The 25,588-nt window shown below is 41.5% G+C and overlaps 2 protein-coding genes across 5 annotated transcripts; one reads left to right on the top strand and one right to left on the bottom strand.

The window, feature by feature from the left end:
• The first annotated feature begins 34 nt into the window (after window positions 1-34).
• Window positions 35-9,464, top strand: LOC119740875 (39S ribosomal protein L4, mitochondrial-like). Its single transcript, XM_038216333.1, has 9 exons — window positions 35-235; window positions 722-806; window positions 2,778-2,949; window positions 4,102-4,153; window positions 4,946-5,063; window positions 6,085-6,242; window positions 6,887-6,945; window positions 8,262-8,341; window positions 8,920-9,464. Exons 1-9 carry the CDS (start codon window positions 149-151, stop codon window positions 9,105-9,107), a joined length of 999 nt encoding a protein of 332 aa, XP_038072261.1. The 5' UTR covers window positions 35-148; the 3' UTR covers window positions 9,108-9,464.
• Window positions 9,465-11,340: 1,876 nt separating this feature from the next.
• On the bottom strand, window positions 11,341-25,521 carry LOC119741043 (proton-coupled folate transporter-like). Of its 4 annotated transcripts, none has more exons than XM_038216647.1 (8): window positions 25,303-25,521; window positions 21,241-22,240; window positions 19,565-19,630; window positions 19,130-19,303; window positions 17,952-18,035; window positions 15,774-15,933; window positions 14,518-14,663; window positions 11,341-12,093 (listed from the first exon to the last, which is right to left on the bottom strand). In XM_038216647.1, the coding sequence occupies exons 2-7, from the start codon at window positions 22,193-22,195 to the stop codon at window positions 14,567-14,569; spliced, it is 1,536 nt and encodes a 511-aa protein (XP_038072575.1). In that variant the 5' UTR covers window positions 22,196-22,240; window positions 25,303-25,521; the 3' UTR covers window positions 11,341-12,093; window positions 14,518-14,566. The 4 variants fall into 4 exon arrangements, with proteins under 4 accessions (XP_038072575.1, XP_038072576.1, XP_038072574.1 ...); XM_038216648.1 differs by having other exon boundaries at window positions 11,341-12,089; XM_038216646.1 differs by having other exon boundaries at window positions 14,599-14,663.
• Between the last annotated feature and the right edge of the window lie 67 nt (window positions 25,522-25,588).

Raw genomic sequence — 25,588 nt, 5'->3', positions numbered from 1 at the left:
GCGCCCTCACGTGACAACAATTGGTTTAATTCTAGGCCGACTATCGTCGAGAATCAACATCTGCCACCGATTGTGCACGTGTTTCTACATGATTATGTACGATTAATTGTAAACAGTCGTGTATAGGACTACCTATAGTTTTACAATCATGTTGTCGCGATTCACCAGAATCTCACGGCTGTGCAACAACTGTTCAGTCTTTCGAAATTTCTCGGATCCTCCAAGAATACGAAAGGTTAGTGCATTAACTCTTGTCACTGCATGCCAGTGCAGTGTGCCACAGCATTTGCACAGGGAAGAATTGAACCAACCATCGGATGGGACGGAAGGTTGGGTGCTGAACCTGCTGAAAGTGAAAAATTCCAAGATTTCTAAAACCTTTAATAAAAGGGAAGGGAATTATCTCTTGTATGACTGAGAATTGAAGCTGTTTTTGCGTAATTTAGCAGTGAGAATAAAATTTCAGATTTGCAATAGCATCAACAATTTTTGGAAAGGCTTTTTTTATTTTTCGTTGGTTTATACATTATAGGCAGTTTCTCGTCCCCGCCCACTTCCTTTTTTCCCTGCCCGCTGCTTTTTTTAAAATTTATTTATTTGTAATTCATATGTCACGTACTTTGAACCCTACATTTAGGCCTATCATGCCTATACAATGACCCAGTTGAGATATGCTCCGTTATCAGAATTATCAGCAGTCCTTTTTCTTTAACCTCAACAGAGTCTTTTCACAACAGCCAGACATCTACAACAGTCTGACCAAGGGACAAACCAGGGCGAGAACTTAATACAGGTTGTCAATACAGGTGAGAAAGATGTTGTGATTCAGTGCAGGAGTGCTGGCCAAAATTAGAGATATTGTTCGGTCCTAATAAAAGTCAATCATAAAGCAAGTTCGGCGAGGACCATTAGTCGACTCTCGGTTGATTTGTGACAGAACTTACGCCAAACAATGTTCAAAACATCATCACAAAATTTCATGATCCTGGTGCCCTGCCATGCTGTATGATACGCGCGGCTATTGGTAACCAGCGATGGAACCATACCCCAGGCTGCAGTTCCAAATAATCGACTAGAGGAGCCCAACTATCCTGCGTTTGAGTGAAGTTAGTCCAACTATGGTTAACTCTACTTCACACCCGAACTTGCTTGCAAGTGATCATACATAAGTCTCGAGTACAGTGACATGCTATTCAACTGAAATGTGACATCAACATTCCTTTGTCTTTTTTCAAAATTTTTCGTTGTAAAGGATTCCATTATCCCTAACCCTTTCAGATCCTTAGTATGATTTAGCAGGAGTGAGGAAGGCCCAGTTGATCTTACTTAAAGGGAAAATACAACATTTGCAAACATCAAAAATTAAAACTACCAAATCATTTTGAACTACCTTGCTGGACTGTTAGTGAATGACAGTGTAAAGCATCCTGTAAAATCATGGCACCTGGTATACTGTAATTTTCAAGAAAAGTGGTATTATTGTATCAATTTCCAACGCTGATCGGCCGATCAGCGTTGGAAACAACTGGCTTTTTTTTCAAATACGGGCCCCAATTGACCATCGCACTTGTTTGCAATCGATTACAAACCTATGAACGGGTACGAGCCAGCTAGAGTGGTTCCCTGACCTTACAATTCCCCAATGTATGTAAACTGCTCTGTTTCTTCTTATATGGAGTCAGGGAACCAGACTACAGGAAAATGATCGTTTTTCTTGGTTTTTATAGCATTTTCGAACCCAAAATCTCAAAAAAGTCAGTGTAACTATATTTGCTATATATTTCCAACCCCCCAATTCCATCCATTTCTGAAAATTACAGCAAAAGCAAATGATGTATATTCCCTTTAACCAAGGATGTAGTCAAGACCATCACAAGTCCCTGCAAGTCCCTGCAAGTCCATCACAAGTCATCCAAGCTCACAAAGAGTATTTAAAGGAACTGTGACGAAAGCATTCCCTTGTTACTGTCCATCCACTGTTGCTTGTGATGGACTTGTGATTGACTTGTGATGGACTTGTGACTGGACTTGTGATGGACTTGTGATGGACTTGTGACTGGACTTGTGACTGGACTTGTGACTGGACTTGTGATGGACTTGTGATGGACTTGTGATGGACTTGTGATGGACTTATGATGGACTTGTGACTGGACTTGTGATGGACCTGTGATGGGCTTGTGATGGACTTGTGATGGACTTGTGATGGACTTGTGATGGACTTGTGATGGACTTGTGATGGACTTGTGACAGGACTTGTGATGGACTTGTGATGGACTTGTGATGGACTTGTGATGGACTTGTGATGGACTTGTGATGGACTTGTGACTGGACTTGTGATGGACTTGTAACTGGACTCAACTTCATCCCTGTACTTGACAAGGAGGTTTGGGGACCTTAAAAAGTGAAGTACAAAGAATGTGACAATGTTTGGTTCCTACTCAGTGGATGAATTTGGAGGATTCATGGAGGTTCTTATATACAAAAAATGGCAAGGGAATAAAGGTTTATGTTCAAATCAAAGTGGATCCAGTTGTCTCCAGGCCAGTTCCGACTTTTTTGTGTGGCTGTGTAACGTTTAAAAGAGACTATCGCGTCACGATCACATCTACATGTGGTGAGAGTAATCTAATGGCCCTGTTACAGTATTCCAAGTCTCTAAAACAGAAACTGGACCAAAATTGCATAAAATAAAGTTTGGGGCTGAAGCCAAATTCTGAGAGAAAGCCAAAAACTTGTTAACCCCCACTAGAGAATTCTCATGTTCTACTTTGTGGCAGAGTTTGAGAGTCCTGAGAGATGGCAGAATCTACCCCTGATGACAGGGAGGCCGGTGGATGCCCCGGCGTGTCTAGAGAAGCCCCAGGCCTGGCTGGAGACAATCAGCACCCTGGAGAATATCAAGCTAGGCATGGTAGATCTACATCCTGATGTCTTCGCAACCATGCCCAGGTAGGCGTAGAAAAGATAGGGTTTTTCTTCAGATTTAGGTTCTTGACCATTATAGTCGTGTTCCCTAACGTGGCGCACCTCGAAGCTTACCCGACTTTCCTCGTGTAGTGTTGCCAAACCTCTTTGTTGACAAACCTCGAATTCATACAGTAAAATACCAGTACTTTTACCTTATTAATGCTTGCTATTTAACCTCTGTGAACAATCCAAAATTCAAAAACGGTGGCGTCCTGAAATTGGGCACAAATTGGCAGAGTGTTCCCTAACGTGGCGCACTTGAACAAATCTCGGAAAATTCCAAATTAACATTTAAGAATTTCTGTAAATCTGATAAATTCTGATAAATAATTATTATCTTTACTTGCATACCCAGCTAGATGTTTGTCAGAAAATTATTTTCTTATTTTTCGGGGCTTTTTCAAAGGGTTCACTTTGCACTTGAAAATGAAATCAGAAAATCACGCCAAAATAAATTTTCTTCTAACTTTGTTACGGGTAAATAAACTCGCGATTTATGAACGGGAGTCTTTAGAACTTGATGAAATTTCACTTTCTGTGAAATTTCAGTTAAAACTTTTGCTCTAGGTAGGCGCTACAGGCGAAAAATCAAAGTGCGCCACGTTGGGGGCCGCGCCACGTTAGGGTACATCAACAATACTGGGAAACTCCAAACTTCCACAGCTGACATTAAAAAGATTTCACACAACACATTTGGCTTCAGTGCCATGGTCAGAACTTTACATAAAAATGCAGCTGGAGTTTAAGGCAGCCCTCGGGTCAACCTTGCTATGACTGTCGGAGAAAAAAACCACAGGAGAAGCCATGAAAGAAACCATGGATTATTGACAAGGAACCATGATCCATAGGAAAATCTATTCATAAGATGGAATTTTTGCGTCGGGGTGATGTAAATCAAATTAGGTTTTGCCCTTCACCGACGTATAAACACTGTATACTCAGTGTGTTACCTCCCGAGTGAAAGTTGAAAAAAAACCAGTCGGGTGGGACTCGAACCCACGACCTCCTGCTTTCTAGTGCAGAGTCTTACCACTAGGAAAATCTAGTAACAGTTTTCAGTGTTTTGTTTTGCTATTTTATAAAATTGCTGTGAAAACTTAAAAATCAATACCTGATGTTTTTTTTCTTTTTCAGAATTGATGTTTTGTATCGGAATGTTTTATGGCAAAGGGACTACAAAAGAATAGTAAGTGTCTTTAAACATACGATTGCTTCATTTCTTATGAATAAAAAATAAGTGTGTTTTTTTTTTACCCCATGCATGATGAAGGAAAGTTCTAAAAAGTAAATGGGTCAAATTTAGGATTACAATAAATTTCAGATCATGCCCGTGGCTAAAATTTATTACAAATGAAAGAGAATGAATGTGATGAATTAATTGTCAGTTCAGGTGCAGGCCTTCACTTGTTCTTGGTTTCTTTGAATTGGAAAAGATAGTAGACAAAATTTTGTCTTGCCAGATCATGGCTTCCTAAAAGTGTATCATCTAAACAATATAATCAGCAAATTTGTGCGTTTTTAACCCTAACCGCCCTGAATCCTTCAAAATCCTCTTTGCCAAAGTGGAGGAATTTGGAGGATTGAGGTTACATGGCAAAAGTGCATTACTGATTTCGTAGGATGCACTTTGTCAAGGTCTTGGGCCAGACCGTGTGTTGTTTTTGCTCAGCCATGCATAAATATAGGCCTGGATTATGCTTGAAATCCTCCGTACTGCTCCAGGATGTCACTGGTCAAGCCTCAACATATTGACAGTCACTGCCGCAGGATTTTGCAGGATTCAGGCAGTGGTCACCCCTCCACGGACCATATTCAAGAAATAATGGAAGAACTTGCAGGATTGAGGCTATATATACGCTATTTTTCCATGAGGCCAATTGGAGGATTTTGCAGGGTTGAGGCTACATCTCAGCAGGGAGTTAGGGTTAAATAATACCCTGAATTGTAAAAACTGAAATTGTAAGTTGCTCTCTGACAGAGTTTAGCCAAGACTAAGACCAGGGCCGAGGTGAGAGGGGGAGGACGGAAACCATGGCGACAGAAGGGAACAGGAAGAGCAAGGCATGGTAGCATCCGTTCACCGATCTGGAAGGGAGGTAGGTAATCACTCTAATTACCTCCCTTGGGTGTTTTTACCGTGAATCTTCTTGATTGAATCCTCCTGACTGCTGTGCAAAAACCCAATGGAATATTCATTGCGTTTGAAACCCTGAGGAATTATGTCCCATGTAAAGTAATAGATGCTAGTTCCATTAATCCTCCGATATCTGTAAAACTTGTTGGTGGATTTTTGAAGGATATGGGTTAGGGTTAATCGGTATGGCTATGGATCGGTTTTCAAAATTTCCATATTGACATTTCAGAAAAATGTCAACCAAGCTCGTATTCATTTATAAATTTCAACCTCAACCAAAATTACAAATCCCCCTAAAAAAAACTTTCTAGTGAATTTGTGCCCCAAAAAAGCACCATTAAACAATGTCGGCTTAACCCATGATGAACTGCATGAAAAAAAAAGTGCTCAGACTTGTAGTCAACTTCACAGCAAGTCACCAAAAAGTCTAATCGTAAATAAGGCAAAAAAAAAAAAAATTACTCGATCTCTGGTCAGCGCGCGCGTCGATTTTAATCATGCGCGTCAACCTTTTTTTTCTTCAAATTAACACGGAAGCTACAACAACGCCCTCTATTGCAAAGGAGCACCAAGGAATGGGGAAATTGCACCAAGGCAAATGATAAAGGGCACCAAGGCAAATTATGGAGGACACCAATGTATAATGAGGACACAAAAAAGCAAAGTAGTACCCACCTTGTCTGTACAATACAAGCCACCCCCCCCCCAAAAAAAACGCGTCGCCGCATCAATTCCGGAACTTCGGTCTGACCAGAGACCGACTATTTTTTTTTTTTTGCCTGAGTTCCATGTTACAGGGGATGAACAATGACAAAGAAATGCCTTGTCACAGTTCACTTAAATAGCCGGTCAGTTGGCTTGAAACTGGATGAATTGTGATTGACTTGCCAGAACTTGAAAGTACTCTACCACTCCATGGTAACCTCTTTGTGGTACGTGTACATTCTATTTTTTGAATGATCCTTTTTCCTGGTCCTTTTCAGGTGGTCGAGCCAAAGGTCCCCGCGGCCCAAGAAGCTATTGGTACGAGTTGCCTGTCAAGGTGCGAGCCCACGGTCTGAGGGTTGCCCTGACCGTCAAGCTGGCCCAGGACAACCTGCACATAGTGGACTCCTTGGACCTACCATCACCTGAACCCCAGGTAATTAAACGCAGGTTCATGCTTCACACGCAAATGTTAATGCAAGGCAAAGTTCGGAACAGTCGCAGCAACATTTACTGGAGTTGAATATTTGCAGGAGTGCAGTGCAACTATTTGTCGAGACATCACAAATGCATGTCCAGATTTGCTCCTCAAATAACCGACCATATAAAGCATAATTTCAGGTTTAAAACTGACTTTTGAGCATGCATCTGCTTTATACTGGGTTTGCCCTTCACCGACGTATTTTATAAACACTGTATACTCAGTGTTCAGGCATGCAACTGGGAAGTCACAAAAAAAGAGGAAATTCAAATCTTTCCCAGACTTTGTACAGTGTTTTTCTATTTTCAATGGCACACATTGGAAGTGAAAAAAAGAGGAAATCAGCTGATCCGAGGAAAAGTTGCATGCCTGAGTGTTGTCCGAAGGTTCGTGAGAAAAAAATCACAAGCTCAGGTGGGACTCGAACCCACGACCCCCTGCTTACTAGTGCAGGCGTCTTAAGTACCACTCGACCTCCGAGCTTGCCAGGGTTGGCTGGCTGGTTGGAGCCTGATGTAGCAGCGGGTACCCCGACCAAAACGTACCCTCAGTAAATCAGGGCCTGTTATTTGTTCTTTACTTTCTTTTTTTACCTGAAGTTTCTGGAAGATGTGGCCATGCAAAGGCACTGGGGAGGATCTGTTCTCTTCGTAGACAAGTGAGTAAATGTTTTACATTGTATTAAAAGTAGTATTACTGACACCCTCCTTGTTGCCGAATCTCTCCTCCATAAAGTAGAAGCTTGCTGCAAGTCCGTTGGTCTCTCTCTTAACGCAAAGAAGACTAAGTACATGGTCATCAACCCATCTACCTCTGATGACGTCACTGCACTAGATGGCAGTAAGCTCGATAAAGTTGATGACTTCAAGTATCTGGGCTCCTACACCAACACAGCTCATGACATCGAGTGTAGAAAAGCTCAAGCTTGGTCTGCTCTGTTCTCACTGACCAAAGTATGGAGATCCTCGATCTCCAAGACCACCAAACTTAAGATCTTCAAGACCTCAGTAGAATCCATCCTCCTCTACGGTTGCGAGTCCTGGACCCTGACCAAACAGATCTCTGTGTCCATTGATGGTACCTATACACGGATGTTGCGGGCTGTTCAGAACGTTCCTTGGCAACAACATCTCCCTAACTCTGTTCTGTATGGTGCCCTTCCCCCTATCTCCACCACCATCAGACAGCGTCGCCTTCGGCTAGCTGGTCACATTTATCGACATAATGAGCCAGCTAGTCAAGTTCTCCTCTGGAATCCTGAAGCCCCTCGACGAAAAGGTCATCCCAACATGACCCTGAAAACATCCATCGAGCTAGAAACTGGTCTGAGTGGTCCATCTCTTTCCAACACTATGCTCGACAGGGAGAGTTGGGCCCAACTCATCAAGTCATCATGAAAATGAATGAATGAAGAAGAAGAAGAATTACTGTGTGTGATTGTCATTGTGTACTAATTGTAATGGCTTGTGATGATCTCATTGAAAAGCTTGTCTTGGATGCTTGGGTCATTTGACTCACTGCTGGCTGTGATGGGTGTGGGTCCACGGCTGCAGCAGAGTTTTCTTAAACACCCGAGCCTCATCTCATCGCATAGCAAAGTTTCGTAATTGTGTTTCAGTATTGTGGCTGTTGGCCTTTATCTGCCATCAAATTCTGAGAAGTCTAAACATTGCATCAGGCTTAATATAAAATTGTCCTTGTCATTCGGAAGAGATGCAGCATTTCCGCCAATATGTGTCTCCCATAAATTGATCTTGATTTTTTCTTTACTCTTGCTTCTATCTTTGGCGACCAAAGAAAATGCCAAAAATGTCCCCAATTTGACCCGAACCTCAACACGAATTGTTTTAGTTTTTAATTTTGAAAAAAAAAAAAATGTCAATGAGTTTCGATTGTACAAGCTGGGATAACCCAAATGCCAGCAGTATTGATACATTTTTACAATTCGGTCATTCTTTTTTTTGTTATAATCAGCAAACCTATTCAAGAAATGCCCGAGAATTTCCTACAGGCAGTCAGCGGGATCAAGACGTACAATGTGCTATCCACGGAAGGTGAGTGTCTTCATCGTCCTGTTATATCGGTACCATGTTCAATTGTACATACCGTGGTTATTAGGATGTGAAATTGTGTTCATACAGTTATATTTCAAATTATAACACCTCACCAACAGGTTCTGTATCTTGAGTGGCCGAGAGCGAATCACATGGCATTCGCTATTTTTGCTGTCTTGCTGTGCACTGCCGAAAGTACTATACCCGTAGCAGCCAAGGTACTATACACATAACCAGTACTGTTTGCAAATGCATGTGTATGGGTGTGCGCGTTGCGCGTATTGTTCCAAAGCGCTACCATTTTAGTTGTATTTAGATGAAATTAATCAGTTGTCGCTGAAAATCAAGCAGAATCTGTGGGAGAGGTGTTATAAAACAAAATATTGACTGCTTTATCTCGTGGTGTAGTAAAACTAGCCTCCCTCGGTGATCCATGGAGCATTCTATGTTCCCTCGGCTTATATTATCTATAAACCAAGTTACTATTTTCTATATTAAACAACGCAAGTCTGTTTTTGGACAAGCCCAAATGTTAATACAGACCTTTAACATGAACACACTTTCTTTATTCCTTGAAGGCATGAACGTGTACAGCATGTTGAAGCACCACACGTTGGTCTTGACGCTGGATGCAGCAGAATTCCTGGAGGAGAGGCTCCTGTTCTACATGAGATGCTACCGAAAGAAAGACATTGTGGACACCCACAAAATCCTGTTTGGTCAACTGAAAATCCTTCCCTCCAAGAAAATCACAACGGAAAACTGAATGACAGCCCCAGAGAGGGATATCTGAAAAAATTTTGTGAGCTTGTTTTGTCAGTTTTGGAGGCCTTCATGCGAAACCTGGAACTGGAAGAGCGAACTCTACAATAGTCAGTGTCTGCTCTTGCTATAACTGCAGGTTGTTAAAACTGAGAAGTCCAGATCTTCTACGGCCTTTTATAGTTCTGCCAGTGACAGCGCTAGACTCGCAATTTTAGGGCCAAGTAGAGGGCACACATTATGTTTTGGGTCAGTCAATATTATTCAAATATTGACTGCTTCGAGTGGTGTAGTAAAACTAGCCTCCCGAGTTGATCCATGAAGCACCGCCGAGGGAAAATAGAATGCTCCCTGGTTCACCGAGGGAGGCTAGTTTTACTACATCAGGAGATAATGCAGTCAATATTTGTTTTAGAACACCTCTCCCACAGATTCTGCTTTATTTTAAGCGATAACTGATTAATTTAATCTGGAAACAATTAAAATTTACTTCTATTTGAATACGAAATTAGTTGAAAATTGACTTGGACCAACGAGCATGTAATAATTCCACATCACATGATCATGTAAAGGTAAAGAACAGTGTACTTTGTACAATGCCTGAATAAATTCCAGTTATCTGAATGATGGGTCGTTAGTCATGCGACACTGAATCAGGGACCTTTTACTAATAAATTCATAATTATGCATGCATTTGCATAAATGGGCCTGGCAACAAAAGCAAAAGCGGTCTATTGTAAATGTACAAGGGTCCAAATTTTTTGGACATTTTCTCTCAATATGTCCAGGATTTGTCGTCTTTTTTTTTCTCAACAAAATCCACTAAAAGCGTCATACATGTAGCCATTACTTTTCGGCCTAAGTGTGTTTTGGGGGGGGGAACGGAATAAAAACTTTTGTCCCGTGCACACGAGGCGAAGGAAATCATCAGGGCTCCTTTCCACTCCTTTTCCCTTGTTGTATCGCGGTGCCCAATTGCGGTGGGCTTCACCGTGGCCGAGTTCCAGTGATTCAGTGATGTTTGGGCGTTTTCTACTTACCCCGCCCCTTTGTCCAAATACTCACATTTCTACCAATAATCAAAAGCTCAAATACTCGGTCCACTTCATCTTGTTCCTCAGGTTTTAATTCTCATTGAAAAAGCTCATACTCCAGAGGTTAAAAGCAATTACATAATACATGTACCCAAGTAAATCCTTGTCATTTGATTGGAGGATTGTAGGTCACACGGCATTCATTAATCGAACCATTGCACGGCCTACGTCATAGCCATGCATTTTTGGTTCCATTCACCGTGCATTTTCGTTCCATCTCTTTTGATCTATTGCACGCTGAGATGCGCAGCGGCCCAGTGTTATCTTTGCGCTATTTAGACCATGTCATAGCAGTTCAAAACTTGCCTTTGAAGTGGATGCAGTTGCATTGATGAGTTTTTTTTTTACATTATTTTAAGAACTTACGTAATTTCAAACCATAGTTAGCCTTGAACAAGCTAAAAAAAAGTAGTGGATATGATAACATTTTGTGAGTTTTGTTTGTTCTTAAAGTTTTATCCTCCAATCAAATGACAAAGATCTACTTGGATGTTATATCAAACAAATAATGAATGATTTTTCATTCGTGCAATGGTGAGAATATTTTCATTCATTGAAAGATGCAATGTTCCATTCAACTCGGCTTCGCCTCGTTGAATGGAACCTTCAATCTTTCAACTCATAAAAATATTCTCACCATTGCACTCATAAACATTCATTATTTGTATAATAATGAACATTTGCAAAATATGTTCATATACTTCAACCAGTTTGAGTTTAGATTTTCAAATAAACAGAATTAAAAAAAAAACATGTTTTCCCTCAATTTCCTTGAATATGTTGCATTATACAAAGCCTTAATAAAGACATGTCGTCTGATTGGTGGGTCATTGATTAGGTGTCATCGGAATATTCATCTCGATGCACGGCAAAATAGAAATCCCAATCCAGGGTAAGTGGAAGTTTCATTGCACGGTCACACTTTTGGCGGCTCTGACAAGTCAGATGACAAGGATTTATTCTGGTGTTGCATAAAACAAATAATGAATGTTACACATTCGTGCAATGGAAAGAATTTCACGAGGTGACAGATGGAATGTTCCATTCCACATGGCTTCACCTCGTGGAATGGAACATTCCATCTGTCACCTCATGAAATTATTCTTAGCATTGCACTCACAAACATTCATTATTTTACATGTATATACCATGACCTTATCTGGGACGTAACGTAATTCATTTGCCCAATACCATAATCCAAGAAATTTAGAATTTGAGAAATTATCACAATTTAATACAAAATAAATTGTGTTTTTTTTTTTTTTTTTTTTTAAATTCAGTACAAGTTACTGTCCACCAACAGGATTCAAAATTGAAAATTCCTCTTCTTGAGGTAAAGATACACTTAAAAGATCAGCTTTAAAATAACACCAAACTGATTATATTGCTACATTCTTACATTAGATGTTTTTTTCCTTCAAAATTGACCCGCATATTAATTTACAATTTTGATCAGGCTTTATAAGTCAATCAACTGAAATTTGTCTTTTCTTTTAACAGTTAATAATTTCTTGAAGTTGGACGGTCATTTTCGTCAAATTTTGTCACCTTACTTGGTTTCAACAGTATATACATAGCACTTTGAAAAGAAATGCACACTTTGACTCCCAAATCCACAATCTATGCTTGCTGAAGCAGTTGTCCATTTATAACACAATTAAAGTTGGCAATTAACTTGCAACGTCAACTTCATCCTGTGAAATGTTGAAGGCCATAATTGACAACAGATAAATTACACTCATTTTTGAACACCAAAAAGCTAACAGTGTGGCACCTTATTTTGATATTAAAAAAAGCCTTGGAATACTTTATTTCAAATATTAAAGTGAGATGTACACTGCTACAGGCTGGATGAATCTATGGTTGAACTTTGCAGCTCTAAATGTCCAAATCTACCTGTGCGAGAAGTAAAAGGAAAGGATGGAAAGTACATAATGTTATGTCAATGGCACTAGACCACAAAATGGTAAGCGTGTAGGTCTTTGGAGTCAAAACAGTTGTAATGCGTCCCAACTTCGCCAGCCCCCCCCCCCCCCCCAAAAAATGTATGATCCAACCAAGAGCAGTAGATTCTCATTTTACCATTTGGTCATACCCTACCATGGCCCAAAACCCAAAGACACTTGTGTTGGAGTCAAAACAGTTGTAATGCGTCCCAACTTTGCCAGCCCCGCCCCCCCCCCCCCCCCAAAAAAAAATGTTCAAAGAAAGCAAGGGAAAAATGTATGATCCAACCAAGAGCAGTAGATTCTCATTTTACCATTTGGTCATACCCTACCATGGTCCAAAACCCAAAGACAATTGTGTTGGAGTCAAAACAGTTGTAATGCGTCCCAACTTTGCCAGCCCCGCCCCCCCCCCCCCAAAAAAAAATGTTCAAAGAAAGTAAGGGAAAAATGTATGATCCAACCAAGAGCAGTAGATTCTCATTTTACCATTTGGTCATACCCTACCATGGTCCAAAACCCAAAGACAATTGTGTTGGAGTCAAAACAGTTGTAATGCGTCCCAACTTTGCCAGCCCCGCCCCCCCCCCCCAAAAAAAAATGTTCAAAGAAAGTAAGGGAAAATGTATGATCGAACCAGTGGCGTAGCCGGGGGGGGGGGGGGGGGGGGGGGGGGGCGATAGCCCCCATGAAACCTTGTCCCCCCCAGTCGCCCCCCCCCCCACTGAGATTTTGAGTTTCTAAAAAAATTATCGTTGATCTACATGACGCCCCCCCCCCCCCATGAAATGTTCCAGCCCCCCCCCCCTGAAAAATTCCGGGCTACGCCACTGGATCCAACCAAGAGCAGTAGATTCTCATTTTAACATTTGGTCATACCCTATCATGGTCCAAAACGCAAAGACACTGTTGCATTGTGCACATTCAGAATAAAATTAGTCATGCATATTTCACGTGTGAACCAGTATGCACACACATTGTGTCTCGTCCATGGGGCTTTCAAAAGTAGTCAAAAAGCGCCCTCTCTTGTTTGCGCATGGAGCCCATGGCGATAGTAGTATAGCACAACATTTCTTTGCGAGTACTGTAAACATGGTTTGGTTTTGGGCAGCCATGAAATTGGGCCCACATCTTTGTTACTTCTCTTTGTGTTAGCACCCTTGTTGTGACATAAGTCTTCCCCCATGTTAAACTTTTCCCCTCCTGATGTTTTACTACAGGGATGTACATGAACATGTACAAGACATGGAAAATAATGATACCCCAGATGTCAGCTTCAGGGTGGATTTTATGAAGATGGTGTATGGTATTTGTTTGCATACTGCACAAGCTCAGCATTTCTCCCAGTAAAAAACAGATACTCAATGGGTAAAATTCTCCAATTTCTCTATTTGGTTAGAAAAAGCATCTATTTCATGTAATTTTCTCACTGATGGACCTAAATCAAATTAGGTTTTTGCCCTTCACCGACGTTTAAACACTGTATACTCGGTGTGTTACCTCCCGAGTAAAAGTTGGAAAAAATCACTCAGGTGGGACTCGAACCCACGACCTCCTGCTTTCTAGTGCAGATGTCTTACCACTCGACCACCGAGTTAACAGGATCGGTTGGCTGGTTCAAATCTGATGTACATAGCAGCGGGTACCGCATAAACTATTATAAGGTGGAATTTTGCGTCGGGGTGATATAAATCAAATTAGGTTTGCCCTGGTTCAAACCAGCCAACCGATCCGTTAGCTCGGTGGTCGAGTGGTAAGACATCTGCACTAGAAAGCAGGAGGTCGTGGGTTCGAGTCCCACCAGAGTGATTTTTTCCAACTTTCACTCGGGAGGTAACACACTGAGTATACAGTGTTTAAACGTCTGTGAAGGGCAAAAAAAAAAAAAAAACCTAACTTGATTTATATCACCCCGACGCAAAATTCCATCTTATAACTGATGGACCTATTCACACAGCAAGCTCAAAGAGCAACTACAACAAGAGTGAAACAAACATTTTGTTTTTGCCAAAATTATGTTTGTTACTGTATACTTCAGTTAGATGCTATTAAAATCCAACATGGACATCAATACTTGGAAATGGTGGGGGTATTGCATTTACACATCTGCAAAAATTCCTGGGAGAATTACAGCATCGTTCTCCAGCCATAAACCATCAAAATCAAAATATCTAAAAAGCATTACTAGGCAGAATGTTTCTACACAAATCAGAGATAAATAGGTGTCATACATCCCACAACTTTGATTTTTTTAATGAAAAATAACTTGGTGTCCAAGTCAGCACGCTTTTTTTTTAAATCATTTTCTATTCATCATTAGAGTTGGCCTTTAAGATGAGTCATGTACTGGTACACTGAACATGTATGAACTCACATTGTGAGAGATGATTTCAACGGTGTTGGATTCATGTTATTGAGGTGGTTTAGGTGTCTCCATAAATCGAGGATTCGTTACCTTCGCTAGCTGGTTGCCTTGCAAGGTTGTAGGCTGTGTTTCCCTTTTGAAGATCATGGACCCACCTTAAGCATAAAACAAGGTTTGGAAGTGTTAAAAAGTCGAAAAAAGTATGACACAAAAGGTTGAATATTCTTTATCCTTTAAATGTTGTTACAAAGAAACACATTCCCTGGGGTAAATTTACCATAGGCAGCACGTGGAGACCTAATTTTTCATTTCATGACACGAGATTTCCTTCATAAATGTTTATTGCGGGTTCTGTACCCAACTTCGCACTCTAGTTAATGCACAAAGTATTATGAGTTGGGGGGACTTGAGCAACATTTCCGACCGAACAATCCCAACCGACTGACCCTTTAATATTTTGGCGATGTTAACGGAAACCCAACATCTATTTTCCGTTTGGCAGGTCCTGGTAGGGCCAATTAAAAAAACCCAAAATATTAAGTGTCCCCGCCCGCTTCCTTTTTGAAGGGCGCTCCTTTTTTTCCCTTTTTTTTTAAACGAAAAAATGATAAATTTTCAACAGTGACATCATTTGGGCCTCTTTGTCTGTTGCATGTAGCCCATATAAAGCTGGTGTGTCATTTCCTGAGTTTAAGTGGCGGCCATTAAAGAAAAAAACTTGCGGCCATCTTGAAAAATAGCCGGGCTGCGTAATTTTTATTCCTAGGAGGGTTAGGGGCAATGTCATGAATAATTCATGTTTATCCATGAGAACGGACAATGACATCAACAGCATTGTTGTTAGTTACTCAACTAGTTACAATACATTTAAGCATTTTAAAGAACGGTTGTCGTCGAGCTACCACACAGTAGCCTAGTGGATAGCGAGATGAGCTATGGATACAAAGATCCCTGGTTCGAATCCACGTCGTCGCTGCTCATTTTCATCAGCTATTTTTCTTCTCCAAATTTATCACTGAGATAATTTTAAATTAAGGGGAAAATAGAACGAGAACCTAAGTCTTGCAATGATTCAAAGGAAAAACTGAATTATTCATGACATTGCCCCTAACCCTCCTAGGAAAAAAAATTACGCAGCCCGGCCGGGCAGCCATTTTGGAGAAAAAAAAAGGGCCTCCTTCCTTTTTTTCAAAAAGGCAAGACTAAACATTTTTTTTTTTTACTTGGCCTTATTGGGCCATCTGTACCTCTGAGGGATAACTTACATCATCAACAGCATGGGTATGATGAGTAGGACTGCCATGACAATGAAGACAAAGCCTCCCCCAATGATGCTCTTGGTGGCAGGGTACAGGGCGTTGAAGATTGCAGAGGAGAGCAAGGTTGTCATGGTTTCAAGGGCACCAGTCAGGGAGAACAGCCCACCTGAAGAGATGTGAACAAGTACATGTAATAATCAATTACTATACCTCATACATATTCATGACCGAGAGCCGAATTCGCACTGGTCCATCCACCCTTATGTTTCAGCTGCTAGTTTTGCTGTTTACCAAGCGCGTACGCAAGGAATCACACTCAGGGCAAATTACAAAAGCATAGTAGACTATCGCACGGGTTACCTGTGCGCTAGTCCACTACGCATGCGCTTTGCGAAACTATTGTGGAATTAGCGCACGGGGTAGCACTTGCCCACGTTATATGAAAAGATGTGGGTACACGCACATCAACATTTTGCTGAGATACATGTAACTAATGCGTATATAACTTGACTAAATTTTGGTGAATATGTATGAGGTATAACAAAACAAATATAACATTGTTAATTTCGAGTCGATAGTTAATAATATCTCTCCTCAGTATTGGAAGTTGATATTCTAGTTCCATCGGCTTCACCTCAGGAACTATCGGTACATTTAGTTCGTCAACTTCCAATACGTTATACCTCAGGAAGCTAATATCGACTATTCACCAAAATTAACCATGTTATTGTCAACTAGTTTGATTCTCTAACTATGCATGAACACATCACAATTTGACTAATTTCCCATTTGCATAAAACAAACCAGATAAATCAGTGCTTATTCTGTGGAAGGCAATGGTAAGCATTTAGTCAGCTATCTTCAATTTTCCACAAAATCAAAAAAAAAGGGTTCATACTGTTGTTCATTGGCCTAGAAATCTATATTCAACGTGCCAGAGCCTGTGCTTTACAGTGGCAGGTTTCTGAATACTCTTGCTCCAAAACATTCCCCTGTATTTTATTGTATTCAACAAAGCAGATTGTTTTTGCCAGCCTGAAAATCGTCGAATCTTGATGTGGAGGTGAACTGGCAAAAACTGGCTGATTATCAGACATTGTTGTTGACACTGGTCATTTTAATAGTGGCCATTTCGGGTTGATTTTTGAGGGAATGGTAATAGTGGCAGGTTTGATTAAAAGTGAACGGGAAAAAAAAAAGGAATTGTAATATCTGTACATTATCGAATCTGTAAATATAAAGGACCATACTCTCCTTATTTGAGCATTTTTTTTCTATACAAATGCAATCCTCCTCGCATAGCATGGTTCAGGCATGCAACTAGGAAGTAACCACACAAAAAAGAGGAAAATCCAAATGTTGACAAGACTTTATACACTGTTTTTCAATTTTTAATGGCATAAATGTGAAGTAAAAAAAAGACGAAATCAGCTGATCCAAAAAAAAAACTTGCACGCCTGATGGTTGGAAAGATCTTTTCAAAGTAGTGTCCATGCATGACAGCTGGTCAGTGCAGCTCTGCTGAAGGCCCAGTCAGGCCGAAAATTCAGCCAGAATAATTCCCGGCGGGCACTGCTTTAACTTTTGTTTTCATTACTTATACATTCCTTCAGTGCTATGCAGTTCCGCTTTATTATGACAGCAACAGTTGCATTGGAAAGCTTAGGGACCGTGACCATTCAGCCCTGGTATGAAAAGGGCCCCCCGTTACCTCGTCCGGTCCAAAGCCAGTCCGGTCTTCAGCCCAATCTCGTCCGGTACATGGTCCTGTCTGACCAGAAGTTTTGAAGTCAGTCAGGCGCATCAATTTATTGCCCTTCAGAGAACGTCCACAGCAGAACAATTGCAGAAATACCGGATTAAAGATAAAATCCTTCCATAACGCCTAGGTAATTTACGGTGCCATTGTGCGTGAAACCGCATGGCAGGGGTTTTGTTCTGTGCCGACGAAAGTGTTCTATTGTTTTGCGCTGAGAGATGAAAACCACAAGCGGGTTTCTTCTGGGATATATTACATGTGTCAATACTTGCAAACAATGGACCCCAGGATAGAGGAGTTCCTGATTAGCAACCGGACCAGCTCCTGGGCCGGTAGCTGGGACGGTACGAGAGGACTTCTTGGGAGGGGACGAGCATACTGGGGGGCCCTTTTCATACCGGGGCTGAATGGTCACGGGCCCTTACCTTGTTCGTTGAGTCCCACATTTTTGGAGAGAAGGGCTCGTGTGACGGCGGCAGGGATGCCAGAGGGACAGTAGAGAATCGGCACTGAAGTAAGGACAAGAAAAAAACCAAGAAGAATGGACTGTTTACAAGAAAAATATTGATTCAAAATTAATGTGAAACTATTAAATCTAAAATATAATCATGCATGCATGTGTATATATACTGAAATGTTGTGCAAACCCAACCCAAAACCGACACGACCCGACCTGAAAACGACTTCGGTCGGGTCAGTTCGGTTAAGTCATCTTGTGAAAAACCTAAAATAAACCGGGAAAAAAATTCTGTCCCTGTTAGGCCAAAAAAAATTAAATACTCGGTCTCTGGTCAGCGCGCGCGTCGATTTTAATCATGCGCGTCAAACTTTTTTTTTCTTGAAATTAACACGGAAGCTACAACATTGCCGCGCCTCCTCAAATTTTTGTACCAAGGAGCACCAAGAAATGGGGAAATTGCACCAAGGCAAATGATAAAGGGCACCAAGGCAAATTATGGAGGACACCAATGTATAATGAGGACACAAAAAAGCAAAATAGTACCCACCTTGTCTGTACAATACAAGCTTGAAAAAAAAAAAGCCACAAAAAAAACCCTGCGTCACCGCATCAATTCCGGAACTTCGGTCTGACCAGAGACCGACTATTTTTTGTTGTTGGCCTTACCTTGGTACTTTGTAATTTGCCATTCAAGTATCATTCCCCTAACCAACCCCAACCCTGCAAAATTAAACTACATGTTTTGTTGTATTCTAGCTGTTTGAGTGAGTACTGCACTAGTATAACTGATTATGTTTTACATGGGACCAGGCATACCACCATAATCAGAGTCCAACAGTTTGGGTGTTGAGTTACCATGTGGTGTTGGATTTTGTAAGAGTGAGGAAGGTTCCTAGTAAATCACTCAAGGGGGTAAGGGTTAACAATGACTTCAAACCATTTCTGATTTGTTGTGTAGGTAGTTGGCTATTCATAATCACTCTTGAAGTCTACTGCCTCCATCAGAAGTGCATGCAGAATGACAAAATCATAGATGTCAGATGTAACAGAGACAGGGAAAACAAAAGTGGACCCTATATTTATAGAATGACCAAGTGGCAGAGAATTCCCAATTTGAAGTCCAAGGTTAGGTCATTTACTTACTCAGGAATACTGTCAGACGTTGACGAGCGAAGGCTATCATAACGAATGCCCCGCTGCGGAACAGCAGCGCTACGAAGGCAATGACCGTGTCGTGGAGTCTGGTCAATCTCAGTAACGGCATTCCGACGATCAGGGTCAACGCTGTCAGGCCGTTCTTGAGACCCTGGAAAAATCCTAGAGAGCCAGTACAAAAAAAAAATGTTAGGATGCTACAATCCCGGCCAAAATGGTTGGGACACGTCCACACAATGAGCATACCCTCCCCTGCTCCCCGGTCAATGTTGTTCTACTGCAGCTTTGTGACATCTTAAAGCAATTTGACATCCGGAGGCTACAACTCAACAAATATGTGCAGTGTTTTTCTTTTTAACAGAAAACAGACCGGGTTTTAAAAAGTATGGTGCAGCACTGGTAGTAGCAGTACATTGTACTTACCGATTGTTGAGGCATCAAATTCAAGCGGATCCTTCTTGAGATACAGAATGATTGTGTCAGTAAATCCTGAAAGAATCAAAACAAAATCTAACTGTCAAAAGTCAAGCCTGAAACACCATGTGCAAATAACCCGACTACAATCTATGGGTGTGTAATTATGGCATAGAGCTATATTTAATTACTAGAGCGCTAACTCGTCATTCTGCGTGCGGAGACGCTTTGAAGCGGTCCTGGGCGCAGACATTTTGAATTCATGTGCGTGTTTGTAGAACATAATGAAATTAGATGGATTGAATTTTAAAAGTGTACTCTACATGCAACGCGCAAGTAGAACTTACGCAAACAACGTGCATTGACGGTTCAAAAAAACGTGATGGAAAAGAGCATCTGCAGCGAATACGCGCACGCGTCGCACTGTTTGCGTAAAGTAAAATGACACGCTCATTTGCTAATCGTGCGTTTCGGTTTGGAATACAAACGCAGATATGCAAATAGCCGTACAAAAGCCGTACAAAATTTCTAGGTCTCCAAAGGTTTGCGTACAAACATGGATGCGCCCAGCAGGCATTACTTTGTACACGAAGTTAGCGCTCTAGTAATTTAATATAGCTCTATGATTTACGGAATACGGGAACTGGGTACACAATTGGAAAAAAAAAAAAATCACGGGTACCTGGGCACCTATCTAACCTCAAAATTCAAATCTCGGAAGTTGCTGTTCGGATTGTTGATAAAGGTCCATATTTCAAACTCGGCTGGTGAAATACTGAAGACCAGGGGCCAATTTCACAGAGCTGTTTAAGCAAAAAATTTGCTTAAGCACAAAAACGTCTTGCTTTATTAAATCAGGTTACCGGCCAAAACTCTTTGCGATTGTTATGCTAAGTAAACAACAGCTAAATACCAGTCACAAGCAATGTACATCACATGGAGTTTTGGCCGGTAACCTAATTTTACTAAGCAATGTTTTTTCGTGCTTAAGCAAATTATCTGCTGAAAGACAGAGTCCATCATTTGCAGCTATCCAAAAAGTAACTGGCGTAATTATTGTTGAAAAACAAACTTGGTTGAAAGATAGTAAGGGAACTAAACTCCCTGTGAAATTATTCTTTCCGGCAAGCTGTCATTTTGAAGAAATCAACGAAAGAAGGCCTTTCCAATGGTGAGTCTTCGCGTAGCGACATCGCGTAGCTGCAATCGGCTCAGTGAGAACGTGTCTCAGACGCTGAATTCAGGCCCAATTCAAAACAGATTCAGCAACTTTTGATTTGAAATTGAGATCCTCAGAATGCTGTTTTTCTCGGAATGTACTACAGCTGAAGCTGGGCTGAAACTTCATGAGGTAAACTTAGTTGTTCAGTACCCTTCTTAAGATTTTGAGCACTTTTGTTGCTTCAAACAAACAAAATGCACAAATTAAAAATGATGGACTATATACTGTATCTTTAAGCAGCTCTATGAAATTGGGCCCTTGTCTTTGGCTAATGAAAATTTTTAGGAATTTTGTATGCTAAAGAGTGAGTGAAGTTGGCCTGAATTGGTTTTGCATGTTTTCTGGGCTCAAGGTCCCGGACTGCAATGATGCATAAGTTCTTCTCTCCATGGTCTTACAGGTTTTACATCTGCAAAAACTCGACATAAATTGAGGGGCTGAAGAACGTATGGGGCATTTTTACCTTCTCCAACTAGCTGAAGAGTGAACAGGCATGATATCAGTAGAAATATCTGCAGCCGTCCGTAATGTGGCCTCTTTTTAATGAGAATCCGTACGATGCTTTTGACGTTCTCAAACCGAACCAGCTCCCGGCAACAACCCTTGGGTGCGGCATCCGGCGTCCCCAGGTCCGTTTCGACTTGACTGTCTATGTCATCGACGAGCACCTTGATGTCACTGTCTGTGGCAGCGTTCGAAGGGGACGAACTGGGAACCGACTCCCGCAACCAGAATATGGTGTAGAGAACCACCACGACATTGCAGGCGATGTAGTAAGCAAAGGCTGCGATATAGCCGGCATTATCGATGACCACACCGGCCGTGATGAGCCCGATGAAGCTGCCGGAGAAGGTCATGGCTTCCAGAATGCTGAATCTCATGGTCCTGTTGTCGGAGTTGGTCACATCCCCCATGTAACTGAACACGGCGGTGGTGAGGGTGGGGAAGCTGCCAAACAGCCCCATCAAGGCAGTCCCCACAACGACATACCAAGGTGACGATAGCATGAACCTTGCGCAAAGGATCAAGACGATGCCGTTAATAATAGAACCGACGGCTGGAAGGATGATTGTGACCCGTCGTCCGACTCGATCCGACCACGCGCCGTAGAACAGAGTGCTGGCTATCGAAGCCACCGTCAGGAAAGCGTTGAGGATGATCAGCCAGTTGGACCCTGCGTCCTGCGTGTATTTCTCCATATCCGGGTGACTGCTGAGACTCTGACACGCCGAAGTATCGTTGAACTTGATCACACAGAGCTTGAGGTACAGCAGTTGTATGACAGCCGAGTACTGGAGGAAACTGCCGAGCATGTAAAACAACATGACAGGTTCCACGGTCACATACTGGCGAACCTGGCGTCCAAACCACAGCGTGGCACTGCCCACCTTGTGTGGGCATGAGCGGAGTCCTTCCATGCCAACTTTAGGTATCACTATCTTGGGAGAAACATATCTGGTCGCCTGTTAGGTAAGGAAAAAGTGCACTCTCTTAATAAAATTTGTGATCTGAAATGGACACGTTTACACGATTGTTTAATTACTTAAGGCCAAATAATTTGTTCTTAGATGTTTAGCATCCCAGCCGCTTCCTTTTTGGAGGCCGCACTTTAATATGATCACACTCACGATCGGACACTCCTCATGTGTTCTTACATGCGCATTCACGGGACTACTTTTTCGCGATCTATTTTCCCTTTTTGAGCTTGGTGCCGATGTGCGTGAGGTATTTTTTAAATAATTGTTTTGAATTGAATTGAATTGAAGGTTTTTTTTTTAATTGTTCCTACCATTCTCGCAGTCCAAAGACTGAATTGCAATGCTTTACAGTTTACATCTTAACAGAAATCATTTCACCCATGGACAGCTCAATGTCCCATCAGTTTTTAAAATTCAATATGGCGTGTCATGGCCTAGCGGTTAAGAGCACCGGACTCGTGTTCTGGTGTTTAGTCAACAGTGACGTGGGTTCGAGCCCGCCGGCAGACACTTGTGCCCTTAAGCAAGGCACTTAACCATTCTTGCTTCGTCCTTCGGATGGAACGTAAAGCCGTAAGTCCCGTGTGTTGTCTAATGCACGTTAAAGAACCCAGTAACACTTGTCGCTAAGAGAAGGGGTTCGCCCCGGTGTCCTGGCAGTGGCCGCAGCACCTTGTAAACTCTTAAAAGGTGCTACATAATGGGTCTCATATAACTCATGTACTTCATTCATCAAATAATAGACATAACTCCCAGTGCCTTGAGTACCTATACTCCGTTGCGATAATGTCTGAATAGGTTTCTGCAACGTAACCATACAGATACAGATCCAACATTGTGTACTGTAACTACTGTTCAATGAAAAAAGAGAGATATTTTCAGAGCAGCCCTGACCTCCCCATGCCTTTTACGTTACGGATTTTCAGTTTGGGTCACATGAGCCTCCCCCCTGGCCCCTCATGCCACTGCAAAATCACGATTTCAAGCAAGATGGCAATAGCTGCGAAACGGGTTATGTCAGTCTAACATTTTAGGGGAAAAAAGGAAAGAATGTTGCAACCTGACACCTTTTTTTTCATACATCATCTCCATGAAGGAAATGTTCCCATAAATATATCTGGCCATCACTTGTCACCCTGTGCACAAACCGTATGAGAGAGTGGTCTGAAAGTTTCCTCTTAGTGTTTTCTCAATAAACAATAAAACAGGGCATCGTCAGACTCAGACCCCCTAAAACTACGCGGCCCTTTTTCTACGCACTCACCTTCCTAGTCCGAAAATTTGGGACTCTCAATACTGTGTATGAGAGTCCCAAAACTTAAGGTATCCATAATGTGCAAAAGTTTGTGCTGCATAACAATACCAGTGTGAATCACATGTGCAAGCTTCTTACTCACTACAGTTTCTTCAATAATCCCTGAAACTTCTGCCCTGCAAAGTTGCTGTTGTGAGCATTGCATCACCAAAAATGCAGCGTTTAATTCTATTTTTGCAGGGAGTTATCGAAATCCAAACGCAAACATCACGTTTATGTGTACTGCAATGCATTGTGCAAAAAGACTCCTCAGCTAAAACATTTTCATCGTGTAGATAAAACAGCGCCCTCTTGTTGGTCTGAGTGAATGCAGAATGTTTCATTTTTTAACAGAGGGCGCTATGTTCATTTGGCCATCGATTAAAAAACAAGTAAGCTGCAAGGCTCTTCCTACACCTACCCAGAATACCTTGGGAATTCACACGACCATTTCTAGAGCATGGAGAATGACAAGGATAGTTTTTGAACTGTCAAAAACTTGCCTTAAAATTGGATTTAAGGTCTCAAATTTCGCAGGTGACATGCTTGCAACTTAAGCATTTTGATGTATGTGTTGTGTGGGCATTAATTAGCTGAATGGCGAGTAAAAAAACGTCAGTAGTAATTTTGCACGTTTTTATGCACTCACGGTCCCAGTCTGTCACCTTCCATGCCTTCAATTTGTGTGTGACAACGCGCGCGCGTATGCAAGCGTTACCTGTGCAGATAATGGACTTTTTAGGACATTATTATCACTCTCTGATGGCTGATAGATCACTGAAACTTGTGAAAGGAAAAATTAGTGATGGCCAGATCTAGATATGATATGGGAATCTTTCCGGAAAGAGGCCCCCTCCCTACTTTAACTTAGACCGAGTAACTTGGCCCCAACTTATCACCTTTTTAACATTCGAATGTTAAAAAGACAATAAGTTGGGTCCACCAAGTTACTCGGACTAAAACTTGAACATAGTTTAGAAAATGTTCTTGACTCTCCATAGCTTGAGTAACTCCAGCTGACATGCTCCATATTCATTCACATGTTGTGAATTAAAGGGAATATACATCATTTGCTTTTGCTGTAATTTTCAGAAATGGATGGAATTGGGGGGTTGGAATTATAAAGCAAATATAGTTACACTGACTTTTTGGAGGTTTTGGGTTCGAAAATGCTATAAAAACCAAGAAAAACGATCATTTTCCTGTAGTCTGGTTCCCTGACTCCATATAAGAAGAAACAGAGCAGTTTACATACATTGGGGAATTGTAAGGTCAGGGAACCAGTCTAGCTGCCTCGTACCCGTTCATAGGTTTGTAATCGATTGCAGACAAGTGCAATGGTCAATTGGGGCCAGTATTTGAAAAAAAGCCAGTTGTTTCCAACGCTGATCGGCCGATCAGCGTTGGAAATTGATACAAAAATACCACTTTTCTTGAAAATGACAGTATACCAGGTGCCATAATTTTACAGGATGCTTTAGACTGTCATTTACCAACATCCTTTTAAGGTATTTCGCAAAAACTTGGTAGTTTTATTTTCCGATGTTTGCAAATGTTGTATATTCCCTTTAATATGGAGCATGTCAGCTGGAGTTACTCAAGCTAGACTCTCCCGACTTTGTACACAACCGCTGAGTGGCGTCAGGTTGCTGCAACATTCTTTCCCATTTTAGTTTTAATATAATGAACAATTCGAATCAATAAAACCTAAGTAGGCTATACCAGAAAACACTATACTAGAGCTCACACTCACTTAACATTTACATCATAATGATAACTGTAAAGTGTTTTAGCAGACTTCAAAATTCAAGCTTCACGACTGACTGTTCACTCCGAGTCGCAGCCGCATATTAAAGTTCACACACTCCGTCAAATCTTGCGGCTATGGCCGGGCCGTCGGTAACGTTGTTGTTGCAATTCGCACGTTACAGCGAATAGTCGTAGCCGCCGACAAAAAAAGCTTCTACTATGTCTGTTACCTAGACCTGTTATGCTTACTTTTCATAAATGTGTCGTCTTGTTACCCTACTAATGGGCTG

This window comes from Patiria miniata, unplaced genomic scaffold (genome assembly GCF_015706575.1).
Source record: "Patiria miniata isolate m_02_andy unplaced genomic scaffold, ASM1570657v1 HiC_scaffold_5, whole genome shotgun sequence".
NCBI classification, from domain to species: domain Eukaryota; kingdom Metazoa; phylum Echinodermata; class Asteroidea; order Valvatida; family Asterinidae; genus Patiria; species Patiria miniata.
Note: the sequence above shows the minus strand (reverse complement) of the source record. Positions and strands in the feature narration are given on the sequence as shown.

What these genes read in the sequence shown, in the direction of transcription:
- LOC119740875 (XM_038216333.1), top strand. Translation starts at nt 149, where the DNA reads ATGTTGTCGCGATTCACCAGAATCTCACGGCTGTGCAACAACTGTTCA. An exon ending in GTCTTCGCAACCATGCCCAG is followed by an intron (nt 2,950 to 4,101) that starts GTAGGCGTAGAA and finishes TTTCTTTTTCAG; the next exon opens with AATTGATGTTTTGTATCGGA. An exon ending in AAAGGGACTACAAAAGAATA is followed by an intron (nt 4,154 to 4,945) that starts GTAAGTGTCTTT and finishes GCTCTCTGACAG; the next exon opens with AGTTTAGCCAAGACTAAGAC.
- LOC119741043 (XM_038216646.1), bottom strand. Translation starts at nt 22,195, where the DNA reads ATGGAAGGACTCCGCTCATGCCCACACAAGGTGGGCAGTGCCACGCTG. An exon ending in ATACCCATGCTGTTGATGAT is followed by an intron (nt 14,664 to 15,773) that starts GTAAGTTATCCC and finishes TTTATGCTTAAG; the next exon opens with GTGGGTCCATGATCTTCAAA. An exon ending in AAGGCAACCAGCTAGCGAAG is followed by an intron (nt 12,094 to 14,598) that starts GTAACGAATCCT and finishes CTTCTCGCACAG; the next exon opens with GTAGATTTGGACATTTAGAG.